We start from the raw sequence: 14519 nt of genomic DNA on the forward strand, positions 1-14519 counted from the left end.
GGAGGAAGAGCCGGAGGAAGAGGAAGGAGAGGGTGGAGGAAGAGCCGGAGGAAGAGGAAGGAGAGGGTGGAGGAAGAGCCGGAGGAAGAGGAAGGAGAGGGTGGAGGAAGAGCCGGAGGAAGAGGAAGGAGAGGGTGGAGGAAGAGCCGGAGGAAGAGGAAGGAGAGGGTGGAGGAAGAGCCGGAGGAAGAGGAAGGAGAGGGTGGAGGAAGAGCCGGAGGAAGAGGAAGGAGAGGGTGGAGGAAGAGCCGGAGGAAGAGGAAGGAGAGGGTGGAGGAAGAGCCGGAGGAAGAGGAAGGAGAGGGTGGAGGAAGAGCCGGAGGAAGAGGAAGGAGAGGGTGGAGGAAGAGCCGGAGGAAGAGGAAGGAGAGGGTGGAGGAAGAGCCGGAGGAAGAGGAAGGAGAGGGTGGAGGAAGAGCCGGAGGAAGAGGAAGGAGAGGGTGGAGGAAGAGCCGGAGGAAGAGGAAGGAGAGGGTGGAGGAAGAGCCGGAGGAAGAGGAAGGAGAGGGTGGAGGAAGAGCCGGAGGAAGAGGAAGGAGAGGGTGGAGGAAGAGCCGGAGGAAGAGGAAGGAGAGGGTGGAGGAAGAGCCGGAGGAAGAGGAAGGAGAGGGTGGAGGAAGAGCCGGAGGAAGAGGAAGGAGAGGGTGGAGGAAGAGCCGGAGGAAGAGGAAGGAGAGGGTGGAGGAAGAGCCGGAGGAAGAGGAAGGAGAGGGTGGAGGAAGAGCCGGAGGAAGAGGAAGGAGAGGGTGGAGGAAGAGCCGGAGGAAGAGGAAGGAGAGGGTGGAGGAAGAGCCGGAGGAAGAGGAAGGAGAGGGTGGAGGAAGAGCCGGAGGAAGAGGAAGGAGAGGGTGGAGGAAGAGCCGGAGGAAGAGGAAGGAGAGGGTGGAGGAAGAGCCGGAGGAAGAGGAAGGAGAGGGTGGAGGAAGAGCCGGAGGAAGAGGAAGGAGAGGGTGGAGGAAGAGCCGGAGGAAGAGGAAGGAGAGGGTGGAGGAAGAGCCGGAGGAAGAGGAAGGAGAGGGTGGAGGAAGAGCCGGAGGAAGAGGAAGGAGAGGGTGGAGGAAGAGCCGGAGGAAGAGGAAGGAGAGGGTGGAGGAAGAGCCGGAGGAAGAGGAAGGAGAGGGTGGAGGAAGAGCCGGAGGAAGAGGAAGGAGAGGGTGGAGGAAGAGCCGGAGGAAGAGGAAGGAGAGGGTGGAGGAAGAGCCGGAGGAAGAGGAAGGAGAGGGTGGAGGAAGAGCCGGAGGAAGAGGAAGGAGAGGGTGGAGGAAGAGCCGGAGGAAGAGGAAGGAGAGGGTGGAGGAAGAGCCGGAGGAAGAGGAAGGAGAGGGTGGAGGAAGAGCCGGAGGAAGAGGAAGGAGAGGGTGGAGGAAGAGCCGGAGGAAGAGGAAGGAGAGGGTGGAGGAAGAGCCGGAGGAAGAGGAAGGAGAGGGTGGAGGAAGAGCCGGAGGAAGAGGAAGGAGAGGGTGGAGGAAGAGCCGGAGGAAGAGGAAGGAGAGGGTGGAGGAAGAGCCGGAGGAAGAGGAAGGAGAGGGTGGAGGAAGAGCCGGAGGAAGAGGAAGGAGAGGGTGGAGGAAGAGCCGGAGGAAGAGGAAGGAGAGGGTGGAGGAAGAGCCGGAGGAAGAGGAAGGAGAGGGTGGAGGAAGAGCCGGAGGAAGAGGAAGGAGAGGGTGGAGGAAGAGCCGGAGGAAGAGGAAGGAGAGGGTGGAGGAAGAGCCGGAGGAAGAGGAAGGAGAGGGTGGAGGAAGAGCCGGAGGAAGAGGAAGGAGAGGGTGGAGGAAGAGCCGGAGGAAGAGGAAGGAGAGGGTGGAGGAAGAGCCGGAGGAAGAGGAAGGAGAGGGTGGAGGAAGAGCCGGAGGAAGAGGAAGGAGAGGGTGGAGGAAGAGCCGGAGGAAGAGGAAGGAGAGGGTGGAGGAAGAGCCGGAGGAAGAGGAAGGAGAGGGTGGAGGAAGAGCCGGAGGAAGAGGAAGGAGAGGGTGGAGGAAGAGCCGGAGGAAGAGGAAGGAGAGGGTGGAGGAAGAGCCGGAGGAAGAGGAAGGAGAGGGTGGAGGAAGAGCCGGAGGAAGAGGAAGGAGAGGGTGGAGGAAGAGCCGGAGGAAGAGGAAGGAGAGGGTGGAGGAAGAGCCGGAGGAAGAGGAAGGAGAGGGTGGAGGAAGAGCCGGAGGAAGAGGAAGGAGAGGGTGGAGGAAGAGCCGGAGGAAGAGGAAGGAGAGGGTGGAGGAAGAGCCGGAGGAAGAGGAAGGAGAGGGTGGAGGAAGAGCCGGAGGAAGAGGAAGGAGAGGGTGGAGGAAGAGCCGGAGGAAGAGGAAGGAGAGGGTGGAGGAAGAGCCGGAGGAAGAGGAAGGAGAGGGTGGAGGAAGAGCCGGAGGAAGAGGAAGGAGAGGGTGGAGGAAGAGCCGGAGGAAGAGGAAGGAGAGGGTGGAGGAAGAGCCGGAGGAAGAGGAAGGAGAGGGTGGAGGAAGAGCCGGAGGAAGAGGAAGGAGAGGGTGGAGGAAGAGCCGGAGGAAGAGGAAGGAGAGGGTGGAGGAAGAGCCGGAGGAAGAGGAAGGAGAGGGTGGAGGAAGAGCCGGAGGAAGAGGAAGGAGAGGGTGGAGGAAGAGCCGGAGGAAGAGGAAGGAGAGGGTGGAGGAAGAGCCGGAGGAAGAGGAAGGAGAGGGTGGAGGAAGAGCCGGAGGAAGAGGAAGGAGAGGGTGGAGGAAGAGCCGGAGGAAGAGGAAGGAGAGGGTGGAGGAAGAGCCGGAGGAAGAGGAAGGAGAGGGTGGAGGAAGAGCCGGAGGAAGAGGAAGGAGAGGGTGGAGGAAGAGCCGGAGGAAGAGGAAGGAGAGGGTGGAGGAAGAGCCGGAGGAAGAGGAAGGAGAGGGTGGAGGAAGAGCCGGAGGAAGAGGAAGGAGAGGGTGGAGGAAGAGCCGGAGGAAGAGGAAGGAGAGGGTGGAGGAAGAGCCGGAGGAAGAGGAAGGAGAGGGTGGAGGAAGAGCCGGAGGAAGAGGAAGGAGAGGGTGGAGGAAGAGCCGGAGGAAGAGGAAGGAGAGGGTGGAGGAAGAGCCGGAGGAAGAGGAAGGAGAGGGTGGAGGAAGAGCCGGAGGAAGAGGAAGGAGAGGGTGGAGGAAGAGCCGGAGGAAGAGGAAGGAGAGGGTGGAGGAAGAGCCGGAGGAAGAGGAAGGAGAGGGTGGAGGAAGAGCCGGAGGAAGAGGAAGGAGAGGGTGGAGGAAGAGCCGGAGGAAGAGGAAGGAGAGGGTGGAGGAAGAGCCGGAGGAAGAGGAAGGAGAGGGTGGAGGAAGAGCCGGAGGAAGAGGAAGGAGAGGGTGGAGGAAGAGCCGGAGGAAGAGGAAGGAGAGGGTGGAGGAAGAGCCGGAGGAAGAGGAAGGAGAGGGTGGAGGAAGAGCCGGAGGAAGAGGAAGGAGAGGGTGGAGGAAGAGCCGGAGGAAGAGGAAGGAGAGGGTGGAGGAAGAGCCGGAGGAAGAGGAAGGAGAGGGTGGAGGAAGAGCCGGAGGAAGAGGAAGGAGAGGGTGGAGGAAGAGCCGGAGGAAGAGGAAGGAGAGGGTGGAGGAAGAGCCGGAGGAAGAGGAAGGAGAGGGTGGAGGAAGAGCCGGAGGAAGAGGAAGGAGAGGGTGGAGGAAGAGCCGGAGGAAGAGGAAGGAGAGGGTGGAGGAAGAGCCGGAGGAAGAGGAAGGAGAGGGTGGAGGAAGAGCCGGAGGAAGAGGAAGGAGAGGGTGGAGGAAGAGCCGGAGGAAGAGGAAGGAGAGGGTGGAGGAAGAGCCGGAGGAAGAGGAAGGAGAGGGTGGAGGAAGAGCCGGAGGAAGAGGAAGGAGAGGGTGGAGGAAGAGCCGGAGGAAGAGGAAGGAGAGGGTGGAGGAAGAGCCGGAGGAAGAGGAAGGAGAGGGTGGAGGAAGAGCCGGAGGAAGAGGAAGGAGAGGGTGGAGGAAGAGCCGGAGGAAGAGGAAGGAGAGGGTGGAGGAAGAGCCGGAGGAAGAGGAAGGAGAGGGTGGAGGAAGAGCCGGAGGAAGAGGAAGGAGAGGGTGGAGGAAGAGCCGGAGGAAGAGGAAGGAGAGGGTGGAGGAAGAGCCGGAGGAAGAGGAAGGAGAGGGTGGAGGAAGAGCACCAAGAGAGAGGAGCCTGGCGCCCAGATTGAGGAAAGTTACAGCTACAGGACCGGGTGGCTCCCTGTGATCTCTTCCATAAGCATACTTCTATACTGAAGTCCAAAAAGCAACATACATGCATCCACCTCCACTGAGGTCTAAAGTCCATAAGCATACTTCTATACTGAAGTCCTAACAGCAACATACATGCATCCACCTCCACCGAGGTCTAATGTCCATAAGCATACTTCTATACTAAGGTCCAAAAAGCAACATACATGCATCCACCTCCACTGAGGTCTAATGTCCATAAGCATACTTCTATACTAAGGTCCAAAAAGCAACATACATGCATCCACCTCCACCGAGGTCTAATGTCCATAAGCATACTTCTATACTAAGGTCCAAAAAGCAACATACATGCATCCACCTCCACCGAGGTCTAATGTCCATAAGCATACTTCTATACTAAGGTCCAAAAAGCAACATACATGCATCCACCTCCACTGAGGTCTGAAGTCCATAAGCATACTTCTATACTGAAGCCCAAAAAGCAACATACATGCATCCACCTCCACCGAGGTCTAACGTCCATAAGCATACTTCTATACTAAGGTCCAAAAAGGAACATACATGCATCCACCTCCACTGAGGTCTAAAGTCCATAAGCACACTTTTGTACTGAAGTCCTAACAGCAACATACATGCATCCACCTCTAAAAAGGTCTGAAGTCCTTAAGCATACTTCTATACTGAAGCCCAAAAAGCAACATACATGCATCCACCTCCACTGAGGTCTAAAGTCCATAAGCATACTTCTATACTGAAGCCCAAAAGGCAACATACATGCATCCACCTCCACCGAGGTCTAACGTCCATAAGCATACTTCTATACTAAGGTCCAAAAAGGAACATACATGCATCCACCTCCACTGAGGTCTAAAGTCCATAAGCACACTTTTGTACTGAAGTCCTAACAGCAACATACATGCATCCACCTCTAAAAAGGTCTGAAGTCCTTAAGCATACTTCTATACTGAAGCCCAAAAAGCAACATACATGCATCCACCTCCACCGAGGTCTAACGTCCATAAGCATACTTCTATACTAAGGTCCAAAAAGCAACATACATGCATCCACCTCCACCGAGGTCTAACGTCCATAAGCATACTTCTATACTAAGGTCCAAAAAGCAACATACATGCATCCACCTCCACTGAGGTCTAAAGTCCATAAGCATACTTCTATACTGAAGTCCAAAAAGCAACATACATGCATCCACCTCCACTGAGGTCTGAAGTCCATAAGCATACTTCTATACTGAAGTCCAAAAAGCAACATACATGCATCCACCTCCACTGAGGTCTAAAGTCCATAAGCATACTTCTATACTGAAGCCCAAAAAGCAACATACATGCATCCACCTCCACCGAGGTCTAACGTCCATAAGCATACTTCTATACTAATGTCCAAAAAGCAACATACATGCATCCACCTCCACTGAGGTCTGAAGTCCATAAGCATACTTCTATACTGAAGCCCAAAAAGCAACATACATGCATCCACCTCCATCGAGGTCTAACGTCCATAAGCATACTTCTATACTAAGGTCCAAAAAGCAACATACATGCATCCACCTCCACTGAGGTCTAAAGTCCATAAGCACACTTTTATACTGAAGTCCAAAAAGCAACATACAAGCATCCACCTCTAAAAAGGTCTGAAGTCCTTAAGCACACTTCTATATTGAAGTCCTAACAGCAACATACATGCATCCACCTCCACTGAGGTCTAAAGTCCATAAGCATACTTCTATACTAAGGTCCAAAAAGCAACATACATGCATCCACCTCCTCTGAGGTCTGAAGTCCATAAGCATACTTCTATACTGAAGCCCAAAAAGCAACATACATGCATCCACCTCCACTGAGGTCTAACGTCCATAAGCATACTTCTATACTAAGGTCCAAAAAGCAACATACATGCATCCACCTCCTCTGAGGTCTGAAGTCCATAAGCATACTTCTATACTGAAGCCCAAAAAGCAACATACATGCATCCACCTCCACTGAGGTCTGAGGTTAAAATCAGTAAGACCACAAAAACGTAAGATATAAACAACATTTAGGCATTAAGACATACAATCAAAACATCTAATATAGACATTAAAATCACATGATGCAAAATCGTAGTCCGGGGCTATTCCAACTGTCAATTGCACCTATTTCCTATTTATTCCAAGCACTGTATTCCTTAGCTTGGTCCCACAATCACGTCTTCGCTTTCTTTCTGAAGGCCAGGAGGGAGGGCGCTGTTCTGTTCTCACTGAGGAGAGTTCCAGAGATGAGGAGCCACCACGGAGAAGAAAGGCCCCGTCTCTCGTTCCCACCAATCACACTTGCGAAGGAGGTGGGACTGAGAGTAGGGCCTCCTCTGCTCTACTCTATGAAACGGGATCCCTGCAGACAGTCCTGGATTCTTTTCCCATGGGTCGAGGCTCCCTCACCTGGACCACCTCCTGGCAGGCGGCCCCCAGGAGGCCCCTCTGGCTGAAGTCCAGGTGTCCGGCGGCCACAGAAGGGAGCCCCCACTGAGAAGGAAGTCCCTGTCTCTCATTCCCACCAACCGCACTTGCGAAGGAGGTGGGACTGAAAGTAGCGTCTTCCTTGCTCTATTCTCTGACTCTATTCTATGAGGGTCCTGAACCGTGGTTCCCATGGGTTGGGGCTCCCTCACCTGGACCACCTCTTGGCAGGCGGCCCCCAGGAGGCCCCTCTGGCTGAAGTCCAGGTGTCCGGCGGCCACAGAAGGGAGCCCCCACTGAGAAGGATGTCCCTGTCTCTCATTCCCACCAACCGCACTTGCGAAGGAGGTGGGACTGAGAGTAGCGTCTTCCTTGCACTATTCTCTGACTCTATTCTATGAGGGTCCTGGACCGTGGTTCCCATGGGTTGGGGCTCCCTCACCTGGACCACCTCCTGGCAGGCGGCCCCCAGGAGGCCCCTCTGGCTGAAGTCCAGGTGTCCGGCGGCCACAGAAGGGAGCCCCCACTGAGAAGGATGTCCCTGTCTCTCATTCCCACCAACCGCACTTGCGAAGGAGGTGGGACTGAGAGTAGCGTCTTCCTTGCACTATTCTCTGACTCTATTCTATGAGGGTCCTGGACCGTGGTTCCCATGGGTTGGGGCTCCCTCACCTGGACCACCTCCTGGCAGGCGGCCCCCAGGAGGCCCCTCTGGCTGAAGTCCAGGTGTCCGGCGGCCACAGAAGGGAGCCCCCACTGAGAAGGATGTCCCTGTCTCTCATTCCCACCAACCGCACTTGCGAAGGAGGTGGGACTGAGAGTAGCGTCTTCCTTGCACTATTCTCTGACTCTATTCTATGAGGGTCCTGGACCGTGGTTCCCATGGGTTGGGGCTCCCTCACCTGGACCACCTCCTGGCAGGCGGCCCCCAGGAGGCCCCTCTGGCTGAAGTCCAGGTGTCCGGCGGCCGCAGAAGGGAGCAGCAGGGAGTGGAGGCGCCGGAAGGAGCGCAGGTCATAGAGGTGCAGCTTCCGGTCCACGCCGGACGTCGCCATGTACCTGCACGAGAAGGGGGGCAGGGGACCCCACAGGTGAGGGTCTTGTGACACGTGCCCCCTCCCCACGGACCTCTCCCCATTCTGGGCCCCAACTCACGTCCCAGAGGGGTCAACAGCCAGGGCACGGACGGCCGAGCGGTGGCACAGCATGCGGGCCAAGGGCTCCTTCACGTTGGGGCTCCAGAGGGTCACCGTCCCTGAAGAGGGGAGGGAGGAAGAGGAGGAGGAGAGAAGAGAGGAAGAGCAGAAGGAGAGGAGGAGGAGGAGGAGGAGGAGAAAGACAGGAAGGACAAAGATAGAAAGAAGGAGGGAAGAGAGAGGGAAAGAAGGGGAAGGAGAGCAGGAGATGAGAGAATAAAGAGAGAGGAAAAGAAAGAGAAGTGAAAGAGAGAAGGGGAGAGGAAAAGAAGACAAAGACTCAGACTCCATTGGAGTTTCAGACTAGAGAGAGAGACTCTATCAGACTCTCAGAACAGAGAGATGATTTAGACTTTGGACTGTTAAGCTGAGAAGAAAGATGCCCTGTGTTATCTGCACAGAGAAACTACTTCAATTACTGGACGGATAAGCAATGTGATCAAAACTGGGTCTGTTCAGGCCTCAGACTCCATTGGACTTTCAGACTAGACAGAGACTCCATTAGACTCAGAACAGGGAGATGCCTTAGACTATGGGCTGTTAAGAATATAAGAAAGATGCCCTGTGTTATCTGCCCTAAGAAACGACTTTAAATCCTATCTGATAAGCAATGTGATCAAAACTGGGTCTGTTCAGGGCTCAGACTCCATTGGACTTTCAGACTAGACAGAGACTCCATTAGACTCAGAACAGGGAGATGCCTTAGACTATGGGCTGTTAAGAATATAAGAAAGATGCCCTGTGTTATCTGCCCTAAGAAACGACTTTAAATCCTATCTGATAAGCAATGTGATCAAAACTGGGTCTGTTCAGGGCTCAGACTCCATTGGACTTTCAGACTAGACAGAGACTCCATTAGACTCAGAACAAGGAGATGCCTTAGACTATGGGCTGTTAAGAATATAAGAAAGATGCCCTGTGTTATCTGCCCTAAGAAACGACTTTAAATCCTATCTGATAAGCAATGTGATCAAAACTGGGTCTGTTCAGGGCTCAGACTCCATTGGACTTTCAGACTAGACAGAGACTCCATTAGACTCAGAACAGGGAGATGCCTTAGACTATGGGCTGTTAAGAATATAAGAAAGATGCCCTGTGTTATCTGCCCTAAGAAACGACTTTAAATCCTATCTGATAAGCAATGTGATCAAAACTGGGTCTGTTCAGGACTCAGACTCCATTGGACTTTCAGACTAGACAGAGACTCCATTAGACTCAGAACAGGGAGATGCCTTAGACTATGGGCTGTTAAGAATATAAGAAAGATGCCCTGTGTTATCTGCCCTAAGAAACGACTTTAAATCCTATCTGATAAGCAATGTGATCAAAACTGGGTCTGTTCAGGACTCAGACTCCATTGGACTTTCAGACTAGACAGAGACTCCATTAGACTCAGAACAGGGAGATGCCTTAGACTATGGGCTGTTAAGAATATAAGAAAGATGCCCTGTGTTATCTGCCCTAAGAAACGACTTTAAATCCTATCTGATAAGCAATGTGATCAAAACTGGGGCTGTTCAGGGCTCAGACTCCATTGGACTTTCAGACAGAGACTTTTTTTGCACTGGCATATCTTTGTCCCTAACTAGGTACACCAGTTTAACAGCTCCTTCTTCTTCTTTCCCTCACTTTGACTGCCTTGGCCCGATGCTCTGGGACCCTGGGAGTTGTAGTTCCAAAGGCCCCGGCCCTCCCTGGACTCACCGTTGCTGTGCCCGAGGTGGACGATGGCGTTGGAGGGGTTCTGGGCCATGACCCCCAGCCGGCCCCCCTTGGTGCAGATGGAGGCCACCTCCTGCCCCACGGACACGTCCAGGTACTGCAGGAACCCCGAGTCGCTCTGGAGGTCCAGAGAAAAGGGGGGGGGGGAGACAAGGAAACTGAGGCAGGGAACAGCGAGAACATCTTCCCCAGAATCCCCTAAGCCATGTAGAGAGCGCCTGCAAAAGAGGCAATGCTGCAGAAAGGAGGGTGTTTGGACTACAAGACCCAGAATCCCCACCCCCACCCTGGAGGCAGAAAGTGCTCTTTTTTGGACTACAACTCCCAGAATCCTCCAGGCAGCTCAGCTGAGAGTTGTAGTCCCAAAATGGGTTGCTTGGCTCTTTCTCAGCATCAGAGCACAGAACCACAGGCCCAAAGTGGCAAATTTATTTATTTATTTATTTACAATATTTATATTCCTCTCTTCTTTCTCACCCCGAAGGGGACTCAGGGCGGATTACAATGAACACATATATGGCAAACATTCAATGCCAATAGACAACAACATACATTAGACAGACACAGAGGCATTTTTAACATTTTTCCAGCTTCACGATTCCGGCCACAGGGGGAGCTGTTGCTTCACCGTCCACTAGTGGCTGTACTTCCTCATTCCTCTCCTCGTGTTTTGCTGGCAGTTTAATGGTGTTGTAAATTAGCCTCCCGCATAAAGCGTCCCTAAATTTCCCTAATTGACAGGTGCAACTGTCTTTCGGGGCTGCATAGGTCAACAGCAAGCCGGGGCTATTAATGGTCGGAGGCTTAACCCGACCCGGGCTTCGAACTCATGACCTCTCGGTCAGTAGTGATTTATAGCAGCTGGTTACTAGCCAGCTGCACCACAGCCCGGCCCTTCTGAAGAAGAGAAGGAAAGAGGAAAGTTGGAGGATGGAAGGAAAGGAGGATAGAGGAAAAGGAGAGAAAGGAAGTGTGGTGAAGTGTACATTTTGGTTTACAGTTGTTATGTTTAATTATAGGTATATGTTTGGAATGGGCAAGTATTAGAGTTATCAGTGTGTGGGCGATGGTGGCCAGCTCAGCATTCTGAGGCAGGTTGCCATAGAAACGTAGGCGGAGCCAACTGCTGTTTGGAAAAAGAGAGCAGAATTTGAAAAAAGAGTTCAGTCTGTGATCAGGGGAATCACAGGGAAGTTCAAATCTTAGTCTGTGATCTGAGAGTCACAGGGAAGAGACTGGTTTCAGGTTAGGGAAAACAGGGTAGCTCAGATCTCTAGTAGTGCCAGTTTAGGCAAGCCAAGTGACTTACTTGGGTTTATTGGTAGAGTCTGAGTGGTAAAGGGAAGCAATTCCAGTTAGATCCAAAGTGATCAGTTAATAGCATCGGTTGTAAGAGAAGAAAAAGGTTTAAACTGCTCAAGGGAAGAAGAAATTCCTTTGAGAGGGAATCCATCATATGTTATTATTGTAACTGTTGAAGAAAGTGTACCTCTAAGTGAGAAGCAACATTGAAACCACTACGCTCTGTACCTGAATAAACTTGTTATTGTTCTTCCAACATCCAAGCCTCTGCTACATATATTCTAAGCCAAGTGACGCTACCCTTTAAAGAAAAGTAAATGTCTCCCTGCGTCTTTAGTGGTTGCATCGCTACAAATTGGTGGCAGTTGTTACAGGAAGGAAGATAAAAAGAGGGGAAAAGGAAAGAGAGACAAGAAGGGGAAGAAGGAGGAAACGAAAAGGATAGAGAAAAAGAGAAAAGGGAAGAGAAGGAGGAGAGAAGAGGAAAAGAGGAAAGGGAGAGGGAGAAAAGAGAGAAGGAAGAGAAGAGGGGGCACCTTGGGGGGGGGGAGTCCAGGGGTCGGTTCCCTCTCTCCCCCCCCCACATGTCCCCCCATGTCTGTCCCCCTTGCCCACCCGCCTGCCCCTCCCAGACTCACGGCGGTGGCCAAGAGGAAGTGGAAGGGCAGGAACTCCATGCGCTGGACGCGATGGAAGCGCTTGAGGCAGTGCAGCTCCACACCCTGGCCGTCGTAGATGTAGAGCCAGCGCCCCTGGGAGGCCGCGAAGAGGGACTCCGAGTGCAGCCACCTGCGCAGGGGACGGGGAGGAAGTGGGGAGGAAGTGGGGTTAGGAAGTGGGGAGGGGAAGTAAGGGAGGAAGGAAGGAAGGGGGGAGAAGAAGGAGGGAGGAGGGGAAAGATGGGGAGAAGAAGGAAGGAAGGAAGGAAGGAAGGAGGAAGTGAGGAGAGGAAGGAAGGAAGGGGGGAGAAGAAGGAGGGAGGAGGGGAAAGATGGGGAGAAGAAGGAAGGAAGGAAGGAAGGAAGGAAGGAAGGAAGGAAGGAAGGAAGGAGGAAGTGAGGAGAGGAAGGAAGGAAAGAGGAAGTGGGAAAAGGAAGAAAGGAGCGAGGAAGGAGCAGGGGAAGGAAGGAAGGAAGGGGGAGAAGGAGGGAGGGAGGAAGAAGGGGGGACACACGGGGAGAGGAAGGAAGGAGGAAGTGAGGAGAGGAAGGAAGGAAAGAGGAAGTGGGAAAAGGAAGAAGGGAGCAAGGAAGGAGAAAGGGAAGGAAGGAAGGAAAGAAGGAAGTGAGGAGAGGGAGGAAGGAAAGAGGAAGTGGAAAGGAGCAAGGAAAGAGCAGGGGAAGGAAGGAAGGAAGGAAGGAAGGAAGGAAGGAAGGAAAGAGGAAGTGGGAAAAAGAAGTAAGGAGCGAGGAAGGAGAAGGGGAAGGAAGGAAGGAAGGAAAGAAGGAGGGGAAAGAAGGAGGGGGAGGGGGAGAGGAAGGAAGTGAGGAAAAAGAGGAAAGGAAGGACAGAAGAAGGAAGTGGGGAGAGGAAAGAAGGAAAGAGGAAGTGGGAAAAGGAAGGAAGGGAGGGAGGAACAGAGGAAGGAAGAAAGAAAGGAGGAAGTGGGAAAGGAAGGAAGGAAGGAAGGAAGGAAGAAGGAAGTGGGGAGAGGAAGGAAAGAGGAAGTGGGAAAAGGAAGAAAGGGAGGGAGGAACAGAGGAAGGAAGAAAGAAAGGAGGAAGTGGGAAAGGAAGGAAGGAAGGAAGGAAGAAGTGGGGAGAGGAAGGAAAGAGGAAGTGAGGAGAGAAGGGAAGGAAGGGGGAAGGAGGGAAAGAAGGAAGGAAGGAGGATGTGGGAAGAGGAAGGAAGAAAGGTGGGAGGAGAGAGAAGGAAGTAAGAGAAGCGAATGGGGAAGCAGTGTGAAGGAATGGGATAGAAAGGAAGAGAAACAAAAGAAGGGAAACAAAGGGATGGAAGCCAGGTCAAGAAGGGAAGAGAACAAAAGGAAAAGAAGGAAGAAAGGAATATGAACGAAAGCAAGGGAGAAAGGAAGGAAGGAAGGAAGGAAGGGAGGAAGGGAGGAAGGAAGGGAGGGAGGGAGGGAGGGAGGAAGGAAGGAAGGGAGGAAGGGAGGAAGGAAGGGAGGAAGGAAGGGAGGGAGGAAGGAAGGAAGGGAGGAAGGAAGGAAGGAAGGGAGGAAGAGTATCAGTGAAAGATGGAAGTGGGGAAAGAATGGGGGGAAGGAGGGATGTGGGGAAGTGGGGGAAGCAGAGAGGAAGTGGGGAGAAGAGGTGGGGGGTGAGTAGGCAGAAGGGGGCCGCCCTCCATCCCGTCGTCCCCGGGGGCACAAGCGAGACGTCGGCCATCTTGCCCCACGCCATTGGGGCCGGCCCCCGTGTCCTTTCCCGTGTGACTACTCACGTGACGTCGGTGAGGGACTCCATGACGTTGATCTCGCCCATCAGGGCCTTGGTGTGCCAGTCGAGGGCGGCCACGTGGCCCCTGCGGCCCCCCAGGAGGAGCTGCCTGAGGACGGACAAAGAAACGGGACACAGCCTACGTCAGGCATGGGACAACTTGGGCCCTCCCTCCAGGGGTTTTGGACTCCAACTCCCACCATTCCTCACAGCCGGTAGGCTGTGAGGAATGGTGGGAGTTGGAGTCCAAAACCCCTGGAGGGAGGGCCCAAGTTGTCCCATGCGGGACTCCCTTGAGATGCTTACCTGCCGTTGCGTGTGTAGCTCAGCCGGTAAGGCCCGAACTGCTCCAGCCTCAGCTCAAAGTGCTGTTTTGGAAGGAGGGGAGAAAGAAAGCAAGCAAGCAAGCAAGGCCCCGGTGAGGAAGGGTCGGGGTCCCCAAAGGGAAGCCCCTCCCCTCCGTGGGCCCCAGGGACCCCTCCACCTGCCCCCACCTTGGCTCCAGCGGCCAGGTCCACGGCCTCCGCGATGTCCGCCTGGGAGACGGTGCAAGTATCCTCCCCCTCGTCACCCTCCAGGAAACTACAAAAAAAAAGGGGGGAATGAAGGGTTATATACCCAGGGAGGGCCTATGGACTACACGTCCCATCTGTCGTCATGTTTCATGGTCATAAAAAAAAGTGAAAATATATCTGCATGTGTGTGGCTGGGGTGTTGTCCTGTTTTGACTCTCAAGAACAGCCTTAAAACACTGTGGTAAGTCAATGAAAACTGCTTTACTTCAGCAAAACATAAAGAACAGCACACGCAATGGAATAATGCAAAATGAAGCAAGGAAGTCTTATGGCAAATACAGTTCTTAGTCTCTGATAAATTCCCAAATCAAATAGCAGTCTTACTTCAGACAAAAAAAAAAAAAACCAGAAACAAATCCTTAGGAGCAGTTTGCCAGATGCAGACTTGAACCAGGCACAAGGGGAGCAAAGGCTTAGTAAGTAAATAAGTAAAAGTTTATTTGTATACCTCCCTCTCTCCCAAAAGGGACTCAGGGCAGTTTCCAATATAAAATCAGCATAAAACATTGTACAATAAAACACTGAAAACACTATAAAACGCTATAAGAATTAAAAACAAAAACAAAACATAACAATTGACTAAAACAATCACATAAACAGAAGGAATATAATCACTCAAATAACATATGAATCTGAAAAGAAAAAAGACCACTGGGATGGAGGAGAGGATTATTGCGCCAAATTGCTATGTGTGTGTGTGTGTGTGTAAAGAAATCCTTGCAAGGTTG

At 53.0% G+C, this 14519-nt stretch overlaps 1 protein-coding gene across 2 annotated transcripts in view; it reads right to left on the reverse strand.

Annotated features, from left to right (window-relative positions):
* wdr46 (WD repeat domain 46) overlaps positions 1-14519 on the reverse strand; it is a 41391-nt gene that overhangs the window by 16441 nt on the left and 10431 nt on the right. For both annotated transcript variants that reach the window (XM_062972996.1, XM_062972995.1), the window contains exons 5-11: positions 13711-13798; positions 13523-13584; positions 13221-13325; positions 11456-11606; positions 9498-9633; positions 7753-7852; positions 7500-7656 (exon numbers count right to left, since the gene is read on the reverse strand). In XM_062972996.1, coding sequence (XP_062829066.1) covers positions 7500-7656; positions 7753-7852; positions 9498-9633; positions 11456-11606; positions 13221-13325; positions 13523-13584; positions 13711-13798 — 799 coding nt within the window. The remainder of the gene's footprint in view (positions 1-7499; positions 7657-7752; positions 7853-9497; positions 9634-11455; positions 11607-13220; positions 13326-13522; positions 13585-13710; positions 13799-14519) is intronic.

The sequence above is a fragment of the Anolis carolinensis genome, chromosome 2, assembly GCF_035594765.1.
Source record: "Anolis carolinensis isolate JA03-04 chromosome 2, rAnoCar3.1.pri, whole genome shotgun sequence".
Classification (NCBI taxonomy): Eukaryota; Metazoa; Chordata; class Lepidosauria; order Squamata; family Dactyloidae; genus Anolis; species Anolis carolinensis.